At 46.7% G+C, this 23,402-nt stretch overlaps 1 protein-coding gene across 1 annotated transcript in view; it reads right to left on the bottom strand.

The window, feature by feature from the left end:
- Nucleotides 1–16,491: 16,491 nt before the first annotated feature.
- MLYCD (malonyl-CoA decarboxylase) overlaps nucleotides 16,492–23,402 on the bottom strand; it is an 89,932-nt gene continuing 83,021 nt past the window's right edge. The window contains exon 5 of the mRNA XM_029075132.2: nucleotides 16,492–17,925. Coding sequence (XP_028930965.1) covers nucleotides 17,392–17,925 — 534 coding nt within the window. The 3' untranslated portion in view covers nucleotides 16,492–17,391. The remainder of the gene's footprint in view (nucleotides 17,926–23,402) is intronic.

Below are 23,402 nucleotides of genomic sequence, written 5' to 3'. Positions count from 1 at the left end.
TATCTCCCCCAGTGCTTAGAACAGTGCTCGGCACAGAGTAAGCGCTTAACAAATACCAACATTATTATTACTCTCCCAAGGGCTTAGTACAGTGCTCTACACACAGTAAATGCTCAATAGATATCACCGATTGATGTTTTCAATGATCTAATTTCTTTAAGTTGTCTCAGATCACATTTCCAAGCCAATAACTGCAATGGTTACCCACGTAGTATTCAGAGAAAGTTGGTCTGCAAGAGTTAGGGATGGAGAAACCTGAGGTAAATTAGTGGCACTAAAGGTGTTAATCCTATTGCGTCCCTTTAATTGAAAAAAAAATCATGTACATGAGCCCTTAGGATCATAGAAGTAATCTGACCAATGGGCTCAGATAGGAGGTAGGGTGAAAACATAATTGAGAAAAATACGTTCAAGTACCTTGTATCACTAATAAGAGCTTTGGGAGGTTTTTTTAGAGAAACAGTGTGGCCTCATGGAAAGAACATACATCTAGGAGTCAGAGGTCATGGGTTCTAACCCCAGCTCCTCCATTTGCCTGCTGTGTCACATGGCAAAATCACAGCTTCTCTGGACTTCATTTTCCTCATCTGTAACGTAGTGATTCGACACCTGTTCTCCCTTCCCTCTGAGACTGTGTGTCTCACATTACACAGGGACTGTGTCTGTCCCGATTATCTCATATCAAACCCAGTGCTTAGTGTTGGCACGTAGTAAGCACTTAGTACATTTTTACAATATTTTTTGCCTGAAAAATGGCCAGCCCTCTAAAATCTGGCACTCCTCTAGAATGGCCTGTAAGGCCAATTGTGAAATTTTCCTCTGGACACAAATCCCTTGATTCCTGACCGCAGTATATCCAGGCCCAGCCTAGTTTTCTCAAGTTTTCTAATTTAAATTTTTCTTTCCTTTTCTGGGTGGCACATTTTTCATGCTCTAATTGTTCCGTGGAAACACAATTGTGCAGTATCATAAATAAGTTTACTGTGTTGGTAACAAGATTTAGCAGTCTTCAAGCAACTGTGCACTGAACTGCATCCCTGAAAAAATGCTCTATATCCTCAGTTCCACAATCCTCAAAATACCCTTTTTCAAAGAATCCAGATTATTAAAGGCACTAACCACCCTGCTCGTATTTCCTTTGGATAAGATAACATACACAACACGTCAACCTAGGAATACGGCGACCTTTCCTGAATGAACAGAAATTCCAATCCTCAGCTGTCGCCCAGTTCTAAATATTCTTGCTATTCTGCTGGAATCTTCCCTTGCTTCTCTGGTTTGCTTCATTTGTTCAATCTGTATATTATCTTAAATCAGGGAAGGACAAATTGCTTGAAAATAATCGCTTAGAATTTTATTGTCAACAAATTCCTGTCATCGCTGTCTCAAAACCTGAAGTCACCGCACTGACAAGTTGGTCTTCAAAGAAAACCTCTTTAGGGTTTGGGTTCATTTTAGGGTCAGGTTTAGGGTGAGTACAGAAGTTTGTATTGGGGTCCAAGAGTAGGAGTAGAAAGCAGTAAATGATTCATTCCACAAATGACTGAAAAGTAAATAATTGCTTTGTCCTTTAGGAGTTGGGTTTTCAGTGATTTCTGATTCAGTGCTTAAATCAGTGGTAGCTTGAAGTTCCTTCATCAGATGACACATTTAGAAAAACTGTATGATTTTACCCTTTGCTCTGATCACCTTCGACTCTAGACTTCTGTAAACTCACTGTGGGCAGAGAACGTTTCTACCAACTGTTATATTGTTATATTGTAATAATAATAATATTGGTATTTGATAAGCGCTTACTATGTGCCGAGCACTGTTTTCAGCGCTGGAGTAGATACAGGATAATCAGGTTGTCCCACGTGAAGCTGACAGTCTTAATCCCCATTTTACAGATGAGGTATTTGAGGCACAGAGATGTTAAGTGACTTGCCTAAAGCCACACAGCTGAGAGGTGGCAGAGCCGGGATTAGAACCCATGACCTCTGACTCCAAAGCCCGTGCTCTCTCTACTGAGCCACGCTGCTTAGTGTACTATCCCAAGTGATAATAATAATAATGTTGGTATTTGTTAAGCGCTTACTATGTGCCAAGCACTGTTCTAAGCGCTGGGGTGGACACAGGGGAATCGAGTTGTCCCACGTGAGGCTCACAGTTAATCCCCATTTTACAGATGAGGGAACTGAGGCCCAGAGAAGTTAAGTGACTTGCCCACAGTCAGCTGCCATGTGGCAGAGCCGGGATTCGAACTCATAATGATAATAATAATAATGTTGGTATGTGTTAAGCGCTTACTATGTGCAGAGCACTGTTCTAAGCGCTGGGGGAGACACGGGGGAATCAGGTTGTCCCACATGGGGCTCACAATCTTAATCCCCATTTTACAGATGAGGGAACTGAGGCCCAGAGAAGTTAAGTGACTTGCCCACAGTCACACAGCTGACAAGTGGCAGAGCCGGGATTCGAACTCATGACCTCTGACTCCCAAGCCCGTGCTCTTTCCACTGAGCCACGCAAGTGCTTACTACAGTGCTCTGCAGATGTCCTGTAGATGCTCAATAAATATGATCGATTGATCGAGCGACTCAAAAGGAATGCCAGACAGTATCTTTGCTTTGTTTTCAGTTTATTATCTTTTGCACAGAGCTCCGGCTGAAAAATCAGGTGTGTTTAGACTGAAGAATCGGGAATGTGCCTCTGATTTTTAATTGCATTCTGAAGAACACAACCAAAACTAAAGTCCACTGGAATCTATTCTTAGATGCAGGCCGGGAGAAGTCTAATGACTTTTTTTCCCACCATTTAAAGTTTCTGCATCATTTCCTCTTTCTGTAATTAAGCAGAAACGAGCTGGGTCATTTCAATTCTCTTTCTCTCCTTCTGTCTCTTTTTTTTTTTTAATTATAAGCTCTAGTTAAGGTTCTGTTTGCGTTTCTGGTCTAATCCTTGATAATCTAGGGTTTATAACTTGTCTGGTTTAGATCACACCAGGATGAAACACGGCATAATAATTAGAAGCCTGTGAATTATTTTGTAAACGAATTAAATTCATTTGTCCCATTAATGATGAGAGACTTGAAGAATCACTTCACTTTTGTTCCTGTGGCTCAAACGAGCCAACGCTCACTTAAAAAGGTACTGAATTTGTGGACCTTAAGTGTCGACTGATTCCACTGGGTATTTTCCCCTAACCCGCAAGAGAGCATTATCTAGGCCGAATCCTGGCCATAGAGGGCAGAATCAATCGAACAGTAATGCCATTAATTGGGTGCTTTCTGTGTGCAGAGCACTGTACTAAGCGCTTGGTGAGTACAATGGAGTGGATAGATATGAATCCCACCCCCTCAAGGATCTTACAGTCTAGCTGGGGAAGAGTCTCCCACTGTCCTCTACCTCGTTCTCTGGCTCATCTGAGCTCTTGCCTCTTATCGTCTCGAGAAGACGTCAATAAATCCATCGATAGCATTTATTAAATGTTGAATCTATGCAGAGTGCTTTATAAGCGCTTCGGAGAGTACAACAGAGTCAGTAGTCCCTCTTCCTGCCGTCAAGGGGCTTACGTAAATCGGTGACGACTCTTGAGAAAGCATGGGAAAGGGCAGACAGAGGCAAAAGTGAAGCTTCTTCACAGCCAGCAGCTCATCCTGGGATCCTAAAGGTCATCGGACAAGTTGTCCTATGTCCGCTGATGTAGACTATCCCTGGGGGAGAAGTATGTTTCTGTAGTCTTTGAGGAGCGATGACAGAGAAGAGGGCTATGGTCACATTTGCGCCGCGACAGCCCTCCCAAACCTCCACCCATCACATTCTCTCTAGGTGCCCGTCGTGATGCTAAGCAATAGGGTCAATACAACGTGATCAGATTGGACACAGTCCCTGTCCCACGTGGGGCTCACAATCTAAAGGTAAGGGAAAACAGCATCATATTCGCATCTTACAGACTCTAGATTGGAAGCTCCTAGTGGGCAGGAAGTGCTGACTACAGTACTCTGTTCACAGTAAGCACTCAGCCAATGCAATTGATTGATTGATTAAAGATGAGGAAATAGAGACAGAAAGGTTAAGCAATTTGCCCAGTGTCACACAGCAAGGCAGTGGCAGAACTGTCGTTATTAGAGCGTACAAATTTTATTTTTTTTTGGTATTTGTTAAGTGCTTACCGTGGGTCAAGCTCTGTTCTAAGCGGTGGAGTAGATCCAAGTTAATCAGGTGGGACACAGTCCCTGGGCCACATGAGGTTTACTGTTCAAGAAGGAGGGAGGACAGGTATTAGATCCCCCATTTCACAGATGATACAACTGAGGCACCGAGAAGTTAAGTGACTTGCCCAAGGTAACGCAACAGGCAATTAACGGAGGCGGGATTAGAATCCAGGTCCTCTGACTCTGCTCTCTCCACTAGGCCACACTGCTTTTCGACATGATAGGGGTGTGACTTGTTTGAAGAACTTCTGTTAGCATACGGGCATGTTCGGGTGCCCCGTAATAATAATAATGATGGCCCTTGCGAAGTGCTTACTGTGTGTCAAGCACTGTTCTAAGTGCTCCGATCATCTCCCACCCGGTCGAAAGCGTTGAGTTATGACCCGCTAATGAGCCACATCCTCTGATTGGTTCCTGCAGACAGGAGCTGATTCAATTAGAACATCTGGCAAGCTCACCTCCTCCAAGAGGCCTTCCCAGACTGAGCTACCCCTTTTCCCTCTGCTCCCTCTGCTCCCTCTCTGCTCCCCCTCTGCCTTCTGCTCCTCCCGCTTCTCCCCTTCACCTCCCCTCAGCTAAGTCCCCTTTCCCTCTGCTCCTCCCGCTCCCTTTTCCCCCTCCCCTCAGCACTGTGCTCATTTGTATTTATTTTTTATCCCCTAATTAATTTTGTTAATGAGGTGTACATCCCCTTGATTCGCTCTATCATGATTATGTTGTCTTGTTTTTGTCCGTCTGTCTCCCCCGATTAGACTGTAAGCGCATCAGTGAGCGGAGATGGTCTCTATCTGTTGCCGAATTGTACATTCCAAGTGCTTAGTGCAGTGGTCTGCACATAGTAAGCGCTCAATAAATACTATTGAATATTGAATGAATATGATGCACTCTAATGGAGCTAATCCTTCCCGGAGCCCTACGGCAAAGCGTCCAGGACTTCAGGTCAGAAAGGATGAAGCAAGCCCAGTGACCAAGTTATGGCTCTCAATTTAGAAAGAATTTCCCGATCCTTCTCTCCGCAATCTCTCTCTTTCCCCTGGACAACCACAGAGCACACTACTATTTAAATGAGCTAGAGTGATACACCACGAACCAGGTGGAAAAACGCTAGAGATGTCAGAAATCTACTAAAGCACGTAAATCTAATACGAAGACGGCTTTCGACACCTCAGTTCATCGGTTTGCTACCTGCTAATCGCAGCCTCTCTCTCTGATATTCAGTTAGTGCGTTCTACAACACGGAGAACGTATCACACTAAGAACGGTTATTTTACCAATTTGGGCGAGGTATTTAGAGGAGAATAGATTGTGCACCATTTACCGTGAGGAAAGCGCAAAGGGAATACAAACTATCCCTGTCCGCGGACTTGGGGCATCACATTAAAGCCATAACGGTTGACTTGATTCAAGGACACTAAAACCCTGAACCGACTAAATTTGTTTTCTCATTTTCTTTTGTTGCTGAAAAAAACCAGAGCAGACAGGAGGAGCTCACGTGAGAGAGGCCACGGGGGAGGGGAATTATGCAGCTTAAACAACTGTTTGCCCTTTTGCAGATTCAGAATAGTTGTCTGTAGCTCGGCCTCTTTGACAAATCTCCCGGCCTCTTCCCATTACTGTCAGTGGGATCGATTCTGAAACGCAAGGAGCGATTCCACCGGGGGCATCGAACTATCCCCTCGTTTCATTTAGGGAATGGATCGGCGGCGGCGAGTGGGTTCATAAGCGGTGCGGTAGATGGGAGCCTGGGGCCGCAGGATGGCGAGCGGCGTTACTGTCTCCAGGGTGAGTCTCGCAGCCGTGGGCTGTGACAGCTTCCCCGTTGATGCATTGTGGCGATGTTACCGAATGGCAGTTCAGGGTTCATTTTACCGCACACGCTCTGCCTTGTAATAGGAGCTGCATCAGAGTGTGCCCATTCTGGCTTCTGGCATCAAGCTCCCTGAGAGTTCCCACATTCGATCAATCAATCAACTGCATTTAGTGAACACTTACTGCATCCAGAGCGCTGTACTAAGTGCTCGGGAGGGTACAGCGTAACAGAGTCGGTAGACGCATTTCCCGCCCACTGTGAGTTTACAGTCTAGCGGGGCAGAGACCGTGTTTACTAACTCTCTTGTGTCGTACTCTTCCAAGTGCTTAGTATAGCGCTTTGCACACGGTAAATACCATTGCTTAATTGATTGGGAATAAAAAAAAAGAGCAGAGGCAGGTTGGAGCGGAGAGCCTTCAATGATGGAGACTGGAGAGCCAGTGATAATAATAACTGTGGTATTTGCTAAGCACGATGTGTCAAACCCTGGGCTAAGCACTGGCAGAAAATACAATCAGATGAGAAACAGTTTATGTCTCTCAAGGAGATCACAGTATAAGGAGAAGGGAAAACAGGTATTTAATCCTCTTTTTACAGATGAGATATTATCATTTTAGATGAGGAAATTAGGGCACTGAGAAGTTAAGTGATTTGTCCAAGATTACACAGTAGGCAAGTGGCAGAGTCAGGATTAGTCTTTGCGACTCGCAAAATCTCTGCCCAGTGCATGAGGTGCTGAGCACGGGACAGGGAGCTGATTCAGCCAGTTTGCCGCAAAGGTCAGGGCTGTATAAACAAATGAAAACTCAATAGAGAAAGAGGAGTGAGAGCGATTGGAGGAGCGTAGCTGGACCCAGGTGAGCGGTGACATTTGGTTATTGTCCATCCATCTCCCCGGAACTGTTGTTTCACCGGTGATTGAACAGCGCACGGGGAAGCGAGTATGAGCCCAAGCCCTCGTCATCCTTGCGCTGTGTCACACACTCACTCTGCTTCCAGATTCCCTTCGGTCCCAGGAACGCCTGTCAAGGTATCGCACTTTGCAGTTGCCGGACAGGCAGGAGGAAGAGCGGGAAGAAAGAACATTTATGTCTCACAGTGTTTTGTATCAATCGGTTGTAATTAATGAGCGCTTACGGTGTGAAGAGTACTGTACTTAGCATTTGGGAGAGAACAATATAAGAGAGTCGGTAGACACATTCCCTACCTTGCAGCCCAGAGGATTCAATCCCATCTCTAGCCATCAAATCCTTGCAACCACCTTCCTCCAGCCTGGAACTCCCTCCCCTCTTCATATCTGACACAGACCAACACGCTCCCCATCTACAAAGCCCTTCTAGAATCTTATCTCCTCCAGGAAGCCTTCCCTGACTAACCTCTCATTTCCTCATTTATTTGTCGTTCCTCCTGTATCAACTTTACACTTGGGTCTCTACCTCTTAAGCACTTTGAGATTCATCCCACCCCCATAACATTTATGAACTTATCCTTATATTCTCCCATCGCCCGTTTCTGTAATTTATCTTAATGTCTGCCTCCCCCATTTGATTGTAAATTTTTTGAGGGTAGGGATCGTGACTCTGGTTCTAACTCTCCCAGGTGTTTAGTACGGTGCCCGGCACACGGTAATCTCTCAGTACGGATCATCGATTGATTGGGACTCCACCTCTTGCATTCCCCAGCTGAAGATCCGATTTGGATGCGGTCATGCAGTCGAAAAGTCAGTGTCAAACATCTGGGGCTCGGCCCGTTGTGAACTACGTGACTAAGCGACACAAAATGACGATCCCTTTTGTTCTCTCGGGTTCAGTTCAGAGCCTATTCTCATAGTTTATAATCATAAACGTAGCACAGAGAGCGAAATGAAAAATCTTCTTGTTTGGATCTTGATGAGAAAGGCCTCGATGGAAAACCGTGGGAGAAATGAAACAGGTGTCATTTCCCCTATGATTCTTACTAAAAACAAAACATTTATCCCTGGGTGCGGCAAGGTGACCCAGATTTACCATCTTCTCGCTGCCATCTCCATTTACCTTTTGCCCACTCTCATCGGGAACAAGGGAAGATTGGTTAAGCCCGTTGACGGGGGCGGTACAAGACGGGGGTGCTATTTGCCAGAGCCATTTGTTTGGATTACAAATGTGTCTGGGCATCCTATCAGATTTACGAATCCTCAGTGGACGGGGTTGAATCACGGCACAACTTGGCGCCGTCTCCCCTAGTGATTGAGATCTGCCAGTTGTGCTTCACAGTCTGAATTTGGCCGGTGCCCACCCCCCGGTCCACTTCCCCGGTCAGGTCCCGAGGAAGGGCGTAGGAGACCCCTGCCCCTGTTGTGGGGGTCAGCTCCAGAGGAAGGGAATCCAGGAAAGAATTCTTGTAGCGGGGTGCTGGGGAGCTGGACGCTCGGCCCCAGGTCCGCCCCTGCTCCAAACAATCCCCAAGCGTCCCTGGGTGAGGACACGGCGTGTATCAGACTCCGTCCTTTCTGCCCCCGTAAAAGGACTCAGAGAAGAGGTCTCATAGTTGGACGCTTGCGCCCCAGGTCCTCTCCCCACCACTCCAAGCCACCCATATCCTCAACAGAGGAAACCACGCTCCGGGGACTCCATGTGGCTCAGAACCAGAGGAAGGGACCCAAGAGAGATACGGACGATATAATCAAAAGGACGGCGGCTTCCTATTAATTATCTCCTAAATCGAAAATGGAAGAAGAGCATAATTTGGGTACTTCTAAATTCTCTTCCCAGCCAGCCCTCCCTCCCTCCACCCATTCCACCTTCACCTCACTGTGGGGAGAGGCCGCCCAGGGTCACGGGAAATCCTGCTTCCCTCTTCCCCGGTACCACCCTCTGGTCACAAGACAAGCGATTAGACTGTGAAGGCCGTTGATCAGGAGCTGAAACCCTTTGTTTATCAGATCATCTTGAAGGATTTCGCCCGGTTAACGTGTCATAGCGCAAAATGCACCGATCCATCATGGAACCGACAAGGGAAAGGCACACCCTGAAAGAATAAGCCCTCTCGGGTGATATCCGTACCACACTCTTCCCTCAAATGGAGCCCGTGACGACCTTTTCAGATCCACCTCCAGAGCCCCTGCTCATATGACGGAGCCAAGTAGGTGGAGCATAAGAGTTTAAATCGAGATTAAGCACAATTGTCTCCATAGATTAAGCCTTCCTGACCAACGCTAAATGGGTCTCTAACCCTCTGAGCGCTGAATAGGAATTCCTGGGGAAAACTGCCATTGGGTGGTTTGAAATTTGTCCTGGACACTTGAAGCAAAAAAGCCAATCATTGATCCCAATAAATAAATGCCAGTAAACATCACCGGTCGACTGATTAAGCCCTTACGGTGCACCAAAGTACAGTGCCAAGCAAAAGGGTGGATACAAGATAATCTGATAATTAGAGAAGCAGCGTGGTCTAGTGCAAAGAGCACATGTCTGGGAGTCAGAGGACCTACATTCTAATTTCGGCTCTGCTGCTTGCCTGCCACGTGACCTTGGGCCAGTCACTTCTCAGTGCATCAGTTTCCTCCTCTGTGTAAAGGAGATCCATCTGTTCTCCCTCCTACAGCGTGGCTCAGTGGAAAGAGCCCGGGCTTTGGAGTCAGAGGTCATGGGTTCGAATCCCGGCCCTGCCACTCGGCAGCTGTGTGACTGTGGGCGAGTCACTTCACTTCTCTGGGCCTCAGTTCCCTCATCTGTAAAATGGGGATGAAGACTGTGAGGCCCACGTGGGACAACCTGCTCCCCCTGTGTCTACCCCAGCGCTTAGAACAGTGCTCTGCACAGAGTAAGCGCTTAACAAATACCAACATTATTATTATTATTATTACTTAGGCTGTGGGACAGGGACTGTATCCAACCTGATTATCTTACACTTAGTACAGTGCTTGATGCATAGTCAATGCTTAACAAATACCATAACTATTAATAATAATAATAATAATAATAATGTTGGTATTTGTTAAGCACTTACTATGTGCAGAGCACTGTTCTAAGCACTAGGGGAGGTACAAAGTAATCAGGTTGTCCCAGGTGAGGCTCACGGTTAATCTCTATTTTACAGATGAGGGAACTGAGGCCCAGAGAAGTGAAGTGACTTGCCCAACCTCAGCCAGCAGAAAAGTGGCGGAGCCGGAGTTAGAACACACGGCCTCTAACTCCCAATCCTGTGTTCTTGCCACTAGGCCATGCTAATAGGGCAATACTGGTGCCCAAAGTATTGAATCCCCCTCAGAAAAAATAATAATGCCGATGATAATGATGAGAAAAGTGATGATTATATTTATTAAGCACTTACGATGTGCCAAGCACTGCGCTAAGCACGACAGTGGTTCTAAAATAATCATAGAGAAGCAGCGTGGCTCAGTGGAAAGAGCCCGGGCTTGGAGTCAGAGGTCATGGGATCGAATCCCGGCTCTGCCGCTTGTCAGCTGTGTGACCGGGGGCAAGTCACTTAACTTCTCTGCGCCTCAGTTACCTCATCCGTAAAATGGGGATTAACTGTGAGCCTCACGTGGGACAACCTGATGACTCTGTATCTACCCCGGTGCTCAGAACAGTGCTCTGCACATAGTAAGCGCTTAACAAATACCAACATTATTATTATTATAGTTAGCTACTGTAGCACTAATAGAGACCGAATCACTTAAAATGTGCCAAACCCTGCGCTAAACACTACGGTAGGTCCAAAATAGTCATAGTTAGCTACTGTACCTAGAGGTCAAACAGGCTTGGGTTCATACGGCAGATTTTTAAAAGTCTCGTTTCCCCGGGAGCCTTCCTTAATAGAGGGAGAATATTTCTTCGGGCAGAATGAATATCTTATGTTCAACAGGTTTTCACACTCGTGCTATGATTTATCCCCAGCCAATTAAGTGGCAGCCCTGTCTGATTGGAAACAACAGGCTGTCCCTGCTGTGGTGAACGGGCATAAGAAAAGCACACACATCATTAGCGAAGAGCACGCACGTCGTTAGTGGAAAGCCCCACCGCGGTGTGCGTGTGGTCGTTTACTGAATCGGGGAGGAATGGATGTTCCCGAAGAGGAAGGCCTGAAATATTCTAATTCATTTAAATAAATGCCTTCTTTCCGATGGCTGAGAAGGACAGGTTGCCCCCCCCCCCCCCCTTAGCTCAGAGGGGGCATCGTGCAGGCCCGGGGCACCAATGGCAAGGCACTCCTGGGCACCTGCCAGATGTGGGTTCATTCAATAGTATTTATTGAGCGCTTACTATGTGCAGAGCACTGGACTAAGCGCTTGGAATGGACAAATCGGTAACAGATAGAGACGGTCCCTGCCCTTTGACGGGTTTACAGTCTAATCGACTTCGATCTTATTCCTTCTGGGAACCCGAGCCAGCTCTCCCCTGTGTCACTGTGGAGCCTCCGTGTCTGCAGCCATTTGTGAAGTCGCGCGGCCTCCTGGAAGGAGAGTGGGCCCGGGAGTCCGAGGACGTGCGTTCGAATCCGGCTCTGGCAGCTGCCTGCTGTGGGAGTTTAGGCAACCCCTTCACTTCTCTGTGCTCCGGTCTCCGCGGCTGTAACAGGGGGTTTCAATATCTGTTCCCCCTCGTGCTTAGACTCGGAGTCCCACGTGGGTCAGGGACTGCATCCAAGCTGATTAACTTGTATCTACCCCAGTGTTTAGAACCGTGTTAGGACACCTGGTAAGCAAAGGAAGCAACACGGTATAGGGGATAGAGCCCGGGCCTGGGAGTCAGGAGGCCATGGGTTCTAATCCCGGCTTCTCCACTTGTCTGCTGTGTGTCTTTGGGCAAGTCACTTTCATTTCTCTGGGCCTCAGTCGCCTCATCTGTCAAAATGGGGATTAAAACATGTGAGCCCCAGGTGGGACAATCTGATGACCCTGTATCTACCCCAGCGCTTAGAACAGTGCTCTGCACATAGTAAGCGCTTAACAGATACCATTATTATTATGTTACCTCAACCGTAAAATGGGGATTAAGACTGTGAGCCCCATGTGGGACAGGGACCGTGTCCAACCGAATTTGCTTGTATCCACCCCAGCGCTTAGTCCAGTGACTGGTACATAGTAAGTGCTTAACAAATACCATAATAATGATGATTATAGTAGGTGCTGAAAAAATACCATGAAAATAATTAAAAAGCAGCAGCACCAGTATTGCCTCAGTTTTCTTTTCTTTTAATGGTATCTGTTAAGTGCTTACTTCGTGTCGGGCACTGAATTGAGTGCCAGGGTAGATAAAGGCTAGTCGGGTAGGACACCGTCCGTGTCTCACAGGGGGGGGGGGCTCATGGTCTTCATCCCCATTTTACAGATAAGGTAAACAGAGTCGAACAGCAGACAGGTGGAAGAGCCAGGATCAGAACTCAGATCCTTTTGACTCATGGGCCTGTGCTCTATCCAATAGGCCACAGTGCTTCCTGATTTCCTTAGAACTATCACAGTTTCTCCCCTGCATCATCCAGGTGCCTCCATCCCATCCTGCCTTACACCACGCCGGTGGACAAGAGAAAAGCAACCTCGGCGTGGGGCCGCCTCCACAAAACCCCGGTAAGGCCGTAGCAACTGCTGTGGGGGTCACCGTGACCATGACTTGAATTCTTAACTGTGAGAAGCCTGAAATTTAACTCCTCTGGCCACAACACCCCACTGATAGTTGCTTTTATTTGACCATTGTTCTTCTCTTCGATGTTGGTTTAGTATTTTATTGTATCACCTCTCCTTACCCGTCTGTCCCCGGTCCCCTCTCTGCCTCCTATCTTAGATCGAAAGCCCCTTGAGGCCCAGGGACCATGTCTAATTTCCACCCGTACATTCCTTCCCAGGCAGAGTACAGTGCCCTTAATATAGTAGGCCATTAATCAATGCTATTACCGTTCTATTACCAGCACAGACCGCCGAGGAGATTCCCCTACGCCGTCGCTTTTTGTTCTTAGGCAACAGTTGCAGAACGGCCCATTAAAAATGGAGTCCTACATATGGAACACTGAGCATTAAGGACACCGCTCCTTTTGTAGTGACGGTACCCCCACATTGCTCTGTAGCTTCGGCGATACTTTTTACAGAATTAACCTACATCTCGACTTTTATGGGATGCAGGAAAATTCTGAAATTCAAAGTGGCACCGGTTGACCTTTCTGCCACGTGAAAGGCTTTGCGGGGCGTAGGATTTGGGGTGAAACTATAACTTTCATTTCATTCGGCTACTGACTGCCTGGAACGGATGAATGATGAAGGTGGCTGAAAAGGGAGATACCCACGGGCCACCGCTGGGGCTCGGACTGCTTTGTTCTGCTCCCTTCGCAGTTCAGACGGGGTCAGAGGATAAAATAAAAGCATAAGATCGTCTTGCTTACTGTTAAAGAACTCCCTGTTTCTTCCTCGGAAGCGGTCTTACACATTCGCCTCAGCTCCAGACTCTCTGAAACTCATCCGTTCCTGCGGAGTTATCAAGCCTAACCAATAAACTGATCTTTTCCTGCCGGGACCAGGCCGATTTTAATGGGATTATTGAATTATCCCGTTGCTGACATCAAAACGCAGAAAACGCACAGTTATCGCTTGGAACTTTGGGCCGTTTTCTCTGGCCCCGGTTCAAGAGGATGTGAGAAGCGCCGTGGCAGAACAGCTTGTCTTCTGGTCCAAGCGGCTTTCCCCTTTTGGCATTTGCACAAAAATTTCAACTCAAGTCAAGCTGAGGGTCTCTCAATTTCTCTCTACTGGCTCTGGCATGAAAACAGCTTTTTTGTCAGGAGCAGAAAGTCCTTTTCTTGCTAGAAGTTAATCATAACCAATAGATTTGCCTCGAATGCCTGGATGTAAATGCCAGGACTAAGACACGATGGGCTTTTCTGTTGAATCATTCTTAAAAACACAATGAAAAGCCGCACGACTTGGATGGAGACGATACGAGGCCCGGCTGCTTAAGGCCACTGTGCCCGATGAATCCTACCTCCCGCCCGATCGCCCTGAGAATCTGCCCGCAGCTAAAGTCACTGCTACTTTGAAGTCAGAGATTCAGAGCGGTTCAATTCAGAGCTGAAGATTTCCAGCAGTGGTGAACACAAATGATCTCGATGTATTTTCATTCCTGGGAAGAAATGGTCCAACAGAAAAATCGAAAACCTTATGAACAAAATCCAACCCGAGGCATGCAGTTATGGGGGCAAATGAAGGGATTTAAGGCATACTTATCAGTGTACTCAGCCTTGTTGTTAGTCCGGTGGAAAAACACTGATGTAGGAATCAGGACACCTGGGTTCTGGTCCGGATTCTGTCTGTAGCTGGTTAGCGTGGGCGAAGATTGCACGTTCATTCCTTCATTCAGTAGTATTTATTGAGCGCTTGCTATGTGCAGAGCACTGTACTAAGCGCTTGGAATGAACAAGTCGGCAACAGATAGAGTCCCTGCCGTTTGACGGGCTCACGGGAGAAGCAGCGTGGCTCAGTGGAAAGAGCACGGGCTTTGGAGTCGGGGCTCATGAGTTCGAATCCCAGCTCTGCCACTTGTCGGCTGTGTGACTGTGGGCAAGTCACTTAACTTCTCTGTGCCTCAGTTCCCTCATCTGTAAATTGGGGATTAAGGCTGTGAGCCCCACGTGGGACAACCTGATTCCCCTATGTCTACCCCAGCGCTTAGAACAGTGCTCGGCACATAGTGAGCGCTTAACAAATACCAACATTATTAATCGGAGGAGAGAGACAGACGAGAACAATTGGCTGCACCCTTGCCGGACAATTTGCTCGTTGCACTCTGTGCCCTACTGGGCACTATATCTTGTTTCTATCCCAAGGCTTGGTACAGTGTATGGAACACACACTGGAACGCTTAACAAATACCAAAAAACCCCAAAAATACGACCGGCAGGCTTGGGAGTGAATGATGTCACACCCCCGATTAGACCGTGAGCCCGTCATCGGGCAGGGATCGTCTCTATCTGTTGCCCAATTGTGCATTCCAAGCGCTTAGTACAGTGCTCTGCACATAGTAAGCGCTCAATAAATACTATTGAATGAATAAATTATTCCTCTGTACAGGTTCTCAGCCCTAAAGCCTTAGAACTGAGGTACCTCCGTTGCTCGATAGGAGACGCGTCACCATGATCAATCAAAAAACAAATCAATCTTATTTATTGAGTACTTAGTATGTGCAAAGCACTGAACTAAGTGTGAACAGGTTTGTCAATATCATCAATAAATCCATCGATGGTATTCACTGAGCATTTTGTGCAGAGCACCGCACTAAGCACTTGGGAAAGTACAATAAACAGAGTCGGTAGATATGATCCCTGCTCACAGGGAGCTACCAGGCTACGGGGCAGCCGTGTCATAACACCAGATATAAAGGATGACTAGCACCTTGGGAAGTTAGGGTGAAAATTCGGCCACTGGGAAAACTGAGCAGAAATAAATACGATATCAGTAGTATTTTTTTTTAACAGTGTTTGTTAAGCGCTTATTGTATGTCAAACACTGTTAATAATAATAATAATAATAATGTTGGTATTTGTTAAGCGCTCACTATGTGCCGAGCACTGTTCTAAGCGCTGGGGTAGACATAGGGGAATCAGGTTGTCCCACGTGGGGCTCACAGCCTTAATCCCCATTTTACAGATGAGGGAACTGAGGCCCAGAGAAGTTAAGTGACTCGCCCACAGTCACACAGCCGACAAGTGGCAGAGCTGGGATTCGAACTCATGAGCCCTGAGCGCTGTTCTAAGCGCTGAGGTAGATACCAGTTAATTAGGTTGGACATAGTCCCTGTCCCACAAGAGGCTCACAGTTTCAGTAGGAGGGAGAATAGGTATCCCCATTTTACGGATGAGGAAACTGAGGCAAAGAGAAGTTGGGATTTGCCCAACAAGCAATTGGCAGAGCTAGTTTAAAATCCAGGTCCTGCTGACTCCCAGGTCTGTGCTCTCTCCACTAGGCCAAGCTCTTTCTCTTTATTGAGTGCTTACTGTGTGCAGAGGACTGTACTAGGTGCTTGGGAGAGTATAATAGATTTGGCAGTTGTGAACCTTGCCCACAAGGAACTTGCGTATAAATACCACTGGCGAAAGAATAAACGCAGTGGGGCCGAATAGCACGGGATCGGATGTCACGAGACCCAGGTTCTCACGCCGGCTCTGCAACTGGCCCGCGGTCAAACCACGAGCGGGTCATTTAACCTCTCTGGCCCTCAGTTTCCTCATCTGTAAAATGGGGAGATGCCAACTCTCCCTTCCTCTTACACCGGGAAACCCCTGTGTGATAGAGTCTATATCTGATCTGATTATCTTGTATTTGATGGAGTGCCTTGCACATACTAAGCGCATAAAAATCCCAGTGCTTTATTTGGAATAAAGTAACAAAGTGCTTAGGAAATAATGTCTTCTAGGCCTTTTAGAGCCTCAACTTTCTAAAATGGTTTTGGTCTGGATCTGTCTGACTGTAAGGACGAAAATTAAATGGCCTCCCCGAACTAAAAAAACAGACAACACACGTTTCTTGGATAACCAAGTTTTTATTGTTAATTATTTTGTAGAACAAACTGGGAGTTTTAAAAAGCTCAATTTGCATTTGCAAGTTCTCACAGTGCCACAGTAAGGCTGAAAAAGAATATAAAAGAAAACCAGCAAACGATACCAAACGGCAGGAAGTGACTGGACTCCCTACACTACGTATTCTGAACCCCGCATGCAATCTGGAAAGCTACTGCTCCTAACCACCGACCTATTCAGTGTATTCACAGTCCAACCAATAAATTGCAGAAAATTCGGTTCTCCATCAAATTCCTTATTCAGTGCTAATATTTTCAAATGTGTGAAAACGGCGAAAAAAAAATAAAGAGATTTACAAGCTAGCGATTTCTCCTGAAGGAGAGCCTGCAGGATATCAATTTGGTGAGAAACTTGAAAGAAAAAGGTCTGTCCTCAACCTGTCTCCTTTTTCCTGGGCAGACGGATCCATTAATGTGTCAGGGTGACAGAGTTCCTATATTCTTCTGAATACACGGTTTGGACAACTGCACATTGATTCTGGCTGTTGCCCTGGGGCTCCAGGCTCTCCCCAAAGAAGTCAAGAATGACGTGGCATCCTACCGGGGTGAATACACAACTGCTCCTTCTCCTCTCCTCCCCTCCAAAAGCTTTTCTACAATACACCCGTACGGCAGCTATAGCCAAGACCCACAGCTGGAGAGCACCGGGCATCACGTGTTGTGTTGTCCCATGAAATATAATTACCAAAGTCTACGCAGCTATGGATCCCTGCCTTTGGAGAAAGAAGCCAGCTCAATCAGCGCATCGATAAAAACGCTCCACCCCCATCAGAAAACCCCAGAACTGCCCTCCCTCGCCCCATTTCACACCGGGGATATTTGCTCCTGTGAGCCGGGATTTTTTTCAAAGCTTGCTATTCTTCTGAAACTGAGACACTAAGTTTAGAACCTGCTCAGAAGCTTTGATGTGCTGTGTCCCCAGGTAAGCGGCACTGTTGGTGGCTGTTTCCTCCAAGAAGTATCGGTAATTGACCATCAACCCGCAAGACGCGGTGATGCCTCTGAAGCTCGTGTCTGCCATCCAGTTGATGCGCCACATCACGGCGCCGTTCTGCAGGTGAAAGTTGGCCACGGGGTTGAGGGCGAAGCCTCGGTGCTTCTCCCCGAACAGGTACCAGGCACAGAGCCGCATCAGAGGGGCCTGCAGCACTTTGACCAATTTTTCCGACTTGACCCACTCATTGCTGGTTAACAGGACCTTTAACGTCTCAGACACGGGGCCCCCGGTGACTCCTGAGATTTCCTGACATTCGGGATCAGTGAACAGTTCATTCCTTCCAAGTTCCTTCGTTTGGGAAGACAGGTTCCCGAGAAGCCATTTGGTGAATCCGGGGATAGGCGACAGGCTGGAAAACGTGGTGAGATGCGGAAATTCTTTCTGAAAGGAGAAGGGGAAAAAGAACCGTCAGGCGTTTGGGGGCATCCGAGTCCTTATCGGCAACGACAGCGTGGGATTCTCTACTGACTCCTCCGATCTCGGCAATGACCGTTCCTTCCGAAAAAGGATGACAGTGGGAAATTAAGTGAGAGGAGGGTCAGGCGGTATAGATGATGTAGATGTTTTGTCGCGTATCGAGGAGTTAAACTGTTGACAAATGAATCCTTTATGATTCGGCAGCCCCCTCCAAGACGCCTTTCCCGACTAAGCCCTCATTTCCTTCTCCCTTCTGCATCACCCTTCCATTTGGATTTGCACCATTTATTCACCCGACCCTCGGCTCCACAGCATTACGAGACATAACCGTAACTTATTTCTTTATATTGATATCTGTCTCTCCCTCTAGACCGTAACTTCCTTGGGGTCAGGGAGCATGTCTATTAACTTTGTTATATTGTACTGCCCCAAACGCTTAGGACAATGCTCTGCACAAAGTAAGTGCTCAATAAATACGATTGATTGAACATTCACATCACTGTTAAAACCAACCAGCAGTCCCTGCCATCCCATCCTGATGTCCTAGCCCTAGTGAGGATTTTTGTACTTTAAGGGAATGGTTTCCCCTTAGGGCAAAGGCATGTTTGGAATACACCAATGATTGAATGTGTGCTCGGGCGCTTCTGGAAATGTTTCCCCCGCCCCTTTCCCTCTAGACAGTTAGCTCGTTATGGGCAAGGAACAGGTCTAATTCTGTTGTACTGTACTCTCCCAAACACTCGATACAGTGCTCTGCACAGAGTAAACCCCCAATAAATACCACTGATTGACTGATTTACACTGCAACTTTCCCCATCAAACTGATGTTGCCACATCCCCAATTTTCCTCTTATTATCTTCTGACACATCAACGGTAGCAAAATCGAGAAGGAGCGCGGTCCAGCGGATAGAGCACGGGCCCGGGAGTCAGAAGGACCTGGGTTCTAATCTCGGCCCTGCCACCTGTGTGCTGTGTGACCCTGGGCAAGTCACTTCGTTTCTCTGTGCCTCAGTTACCGCATCTATAAAATGGGGATTAAGACTTGCGAGCCCTATGTGGGACAAGGACTGCGTCCAAATTGATTAGCAGGTAACTACTCTAGCATTCAGTACAGTGCCGGCCACATATTAAACGCTTAACAAATACCGTAAAAATATATCTGATTTTTTTGGTGACGATACCTGTGAGGGGGTCAGAGATTTTTAGGTGGGGCTTGCCCCTTTAAGTTTGAAAATTTTTTTTTTAATAGACTTATGAAACTGCAACAGCTCACTTCTCTTAACCTATCTAAGGCTCCAGTGATAACATTTTACAACAAAAGCCCATGTTTACTCTCATATCATAACATCCCCGGGATCAGCAGATTTGCCACAGAGGCTACGGGAAGTATCTCTTCTGCTTCAGTTGACATCTTCTATTGACACATCATGAAAAGGAACAACTCCCTTGACATAGCTTTGTGTCTACACTAGATACTGCACCATGTCAAGGCAAGTTCCCCCTAACAAAATATAATACAGATCTGAACTGGCATCGCATCGTGTCCAGACCAGCCTGGAATCCAACTTCTTGTCAGAGGAAGAAATTGCGGATCGGTTCATTTCCTCTCCCACTCCCTTCTGTGTCGCATTTGCCCTAAGACTTCCACCCTTTATTCACCCCTCCCTCGGCCCCTTAGCACTTATGTACATATTCACAGTCGAATCTGTTTTTTATTAATGCCTGTCTCCCCCTCTAGATTGTACAACTGCTGTGGGCAAGGAACGTGTCTACCAACCCTGGTATATTGTACTCTCCCAAGAGCTTAATACAATGCTTTGCACACTGTGTTCAATATATACGACGGATTGCCTGGTCTCTCTGTCCCTGCAGAAGGCTTCACAGAGGTGGCCGGGGGGGGGAGGTGAGGGAGCCGGGGGGGGGGGGGTAAAAAGGCATATTGAGATAAATACCATGTAGTTTGCTTAGGGTCAGCAGCCGATGGCGCTGGGGGTGGGTTTCGGATGGGACCCGTGCGGGGATGGGGGGTAGATAATCAGAGCAGATGAAGAACGGATGTGGCTAGGGGCAGATTAGGAGAGCTCTGGGACGGTGTGCTGTTTTTCTCGAACAGCATCATTTCCACATTCCATCCAACTGCCTTTGCTGGCAATTCTGTTCAACGGCGCGGGAGCAGAATCTGAGAGTGTCACTGACCACAGAAAACTCAGAGAAAGCATACATAAAGTCTAGCACTCAGCTAATTGCTCTCAAGTTTGAAAGAGCTTCCCCAGATGAAGAGAGGAAATGGGGATTTCCTGAGGGGCGGCTCTGTGATTATTGTGACAAAACCTCGGGGCCTGGAATTAAAGAAACCCATCTAATTTCACTTTTCTGAACCACAGCCTTTATCGACTGGATCCCAAACCACTCTAGGCTGAGGCCCCAAGAATATTTCCCCTTGCCTAGATGACGGCCCCCTACAGCAGTTCATAGTGTAATTGAGAAGGCTCCTCCTCCACTCTTCAGACAGTGCATCCTAATCTCTACTGGGGAAAAGCCATTTCATTACAATCCTTACCATTCTGTCAAGGGGAACCTGACAACTGATCTCAAAAGTTTTTGGTTTTTTTCCTTCTCTGGAATGTTGAAACAGTCACTGTAGCGGCATAAAATAAGACCCATTTTCTCGAGACAGCTGAAGAATTTAAGCCAGTGTGCAATTCCATCCCCAGCCCGATGGGCAATTGAGGAGAAATATTCTAGTCGCTTTCCCCGACTCTGTATTAACATTTTAATATCACTGGAAATGCGGCTGACAATGGGAACGTGGCCCATAAATGGATCTTCTGTTTTTTTACTATTTTCTTGGCCACTAACGCATCATTGTTAAGACGCTAATTTAGGCAGACTGATGTAATAAGGGGTCACATTACTTAATCCCCGCACTGCAAAGAGACCCTCTAGAAACTAACGCAAACCTGGTATATTGAGATAAATACCATAAAAGGCTTAGAGATAAAATGCACAAAAATACAGTGTCAGCTCTTCATCAGAATCTTGACTTTACAAGTAACGTACCTTGAAACAACCTCCTAGGAAACATCAACTCGGATGTGCAACTTAGCCCCTAAATTCTAGCCTCCGGCACGCATCTTCATCTCTAAATAATGGTGTGATAGGCGCCACTTTTGGCATTTTAAGATTGTATATTTAGCATTTCCTTTGAGCCCATACATTGAGGGTCTTTATATACGATCGACAGGACTCCATTCAGAGTTAATGTAAGTAAATCAATACAGTTTATATTTAGAAACAAACTTTTTTTGAGATAGGGCTCAAAGTGTATAATTATGATATTGCCGGGACGAACCTCTGCATCTCTTTTTGTTTCAATAGGAGGTGTGGTATATGCTCCTTTCCTTTCCTGGCAGCGTGGCTTAGTGGAAAGAGCACAGAATTGGGAGTCAGAGGTCATGGGTTTTAATCCCGGCTCTGCCACTTGTCTGCTGGGTGACCTTGGGCAAGTCACTTAACTTCTCTGGGTCTCAGTTACTTTATCTGTAAAATGGGGATGAAGACTGAGAGCCCCATGTGGGACAACCTGCTTGCCTTCTATCTACCCCAGCGCTTAGAACAGCGCTTGGCACATAATAAGCGCTTAAGAAATACCATAATTATTATTATTATTAAATTTTGCTCCTGATCTAGTGACCCAGATTATATGGTGAATTTCTCACTGGGAGAGACAGAGACCGTAAGGTTAGCTCTGGCTAAACCCTGAATACCCAGAACGTCTACCGTCTACCGGGTAAAAACCTATTACGGGGACACGAAGACATCTGCTTTGCAACAGTGAGTCCGAAATGCTCGAGGACACCACTGAACATTTGTTAGCCAGATAGAGACCCTCTGGTAGTTCTACTTTTCTTGATATAACAGCATCACAGCTGTAGAACAATACTAAGTGTATCAGAAAAGAAAACACACTCTTGGTCCTAAAGCTGAAAATAAATCACAAATGGGAGTGCAATCCCTTCGACTCTAATTACGCTTTCAACTAAACCACCGCGGGCTGCCTAACTCAGGAGGTAATCATTTAAACTCTTCTACACACTTACCCGGCTACATTACAGCTGAAGAGAGGGGAGGAAAAAAACTGGAAAAAATATACTTCTCAACATACAATATTAATATCAAATGCTAGATGTGGGAGCATCAGCGATATCAGGGAAACAGAAAAAGCCAAGGGGGAAAAAAAATTGATTAAGGGTATCAGGAAAATGTATTCCAACCAGTATGTATTACTTAATTATTCTGTTTGCTTTGACATAATGAGTTCTTTACAGCAGCAATTAGTAATCTCACATGATTGACAGGAGTAGAGCCATCTTCCTCTTCCCATCAAACCTACCATGCAAATCAATTTAAACGAGCGGAGAGGAAACCGGGGAAATGCAGAAATTACATAACCTAACACAGCTCTGGAGCGCCGGCAGCTCAGGTTCTTGTTCAACTGGGTTGTGTTTTTTCTAAGCGATAACCTGCAAGGAAGGGTAATAGATACCCTTTGGGCACTTGGAGCAAAGCTGTTTCATAGACTCCACTGTTAGAGTGCTTAAGGGCCTTAACAAAAACACGAATGAAACAAAACCAATGCCGGTCGCTCTCTCCACCTGAGATTTTAAGAGAAAGAGCACGGTCTAGTGGCTAGAACGTGGGCCTGGGAGTCCTAAAGACCCGGGTTCTAATCCCGGCTCCTTGACTTGTCTGCGGTGTGACCCTGACCAAGTCACTTCACTTCCCTGTGCCTCAGTTACCTCGTCTGTAAATGCGGATTAAGACCGGGACCGGGACTGTCCAACGCACCTGATATGCTCGTATCCAACGCAGTGCTTAGTGCAGTGCCTAGCACAGAGTAAATGCCTAACGAATACCACAATTATTATAAAGAGTGGGGAAGTGGCCGGGAGACACAGCAGCGTTTATATGGTTACACTGTAGCTGGGAAAAAAGTTGGTGGGGGAGAAAGAAATGGAAGGAAGCTCGAATGGTGATAAAGGTTTAGTCTTGAACCAGGGGTGGCTTTCTCTTGCTGAGGGGCTCGCAGTGAAGAGTTAGGTTACCTAAGCTTTATTAGTGGGGGCTGCTGGGGGCCGCTTCTCCAATGAGAAGCAGGGTGGCTTAGTGGATACAGCACAGGCCTGGAAGTCAGAAGGACCTGGATTCTAATCCTGCCTCCGCCACTCTGCTGGGGAGCCTAGGGGAAGATACTTCATTTCTCTGTGCCTCAGTTCCCTCATCTGTAAAATGGGGATTAAGACTGTGAGCCCCCTGTGGGACAGGGTAATCCAACCTGATTACCTTGTATCTATCCCAGTGCTTAAAACAGTGCTTGATGCATAATAAGCGGGTAACAAATACCATCAACAGCAGCAGCAGCTTGTGCGGTGGGGTGCCT

This window comes from Ornithorhynchus anatinus, chromosome 11 (assembly GCF_004115215.2).
Source record: "Ornithorhynchus anatinus isolate Pmale09 chromosome 11, mOrnAna1.pri.v4, whole genome shotgun sequence".
Classification (NCBI taxonomy): domain Eukaryota; kingdom Metazoa; phylum Chordata; class Mammalia; order Monotremata; family Ornithorhynchidae; genus Ornithorhynchus; species Ornithorhynchus anatinus.
This window is presented reverse-complemented; position numbering and strand designations above follow the sequence as displayed.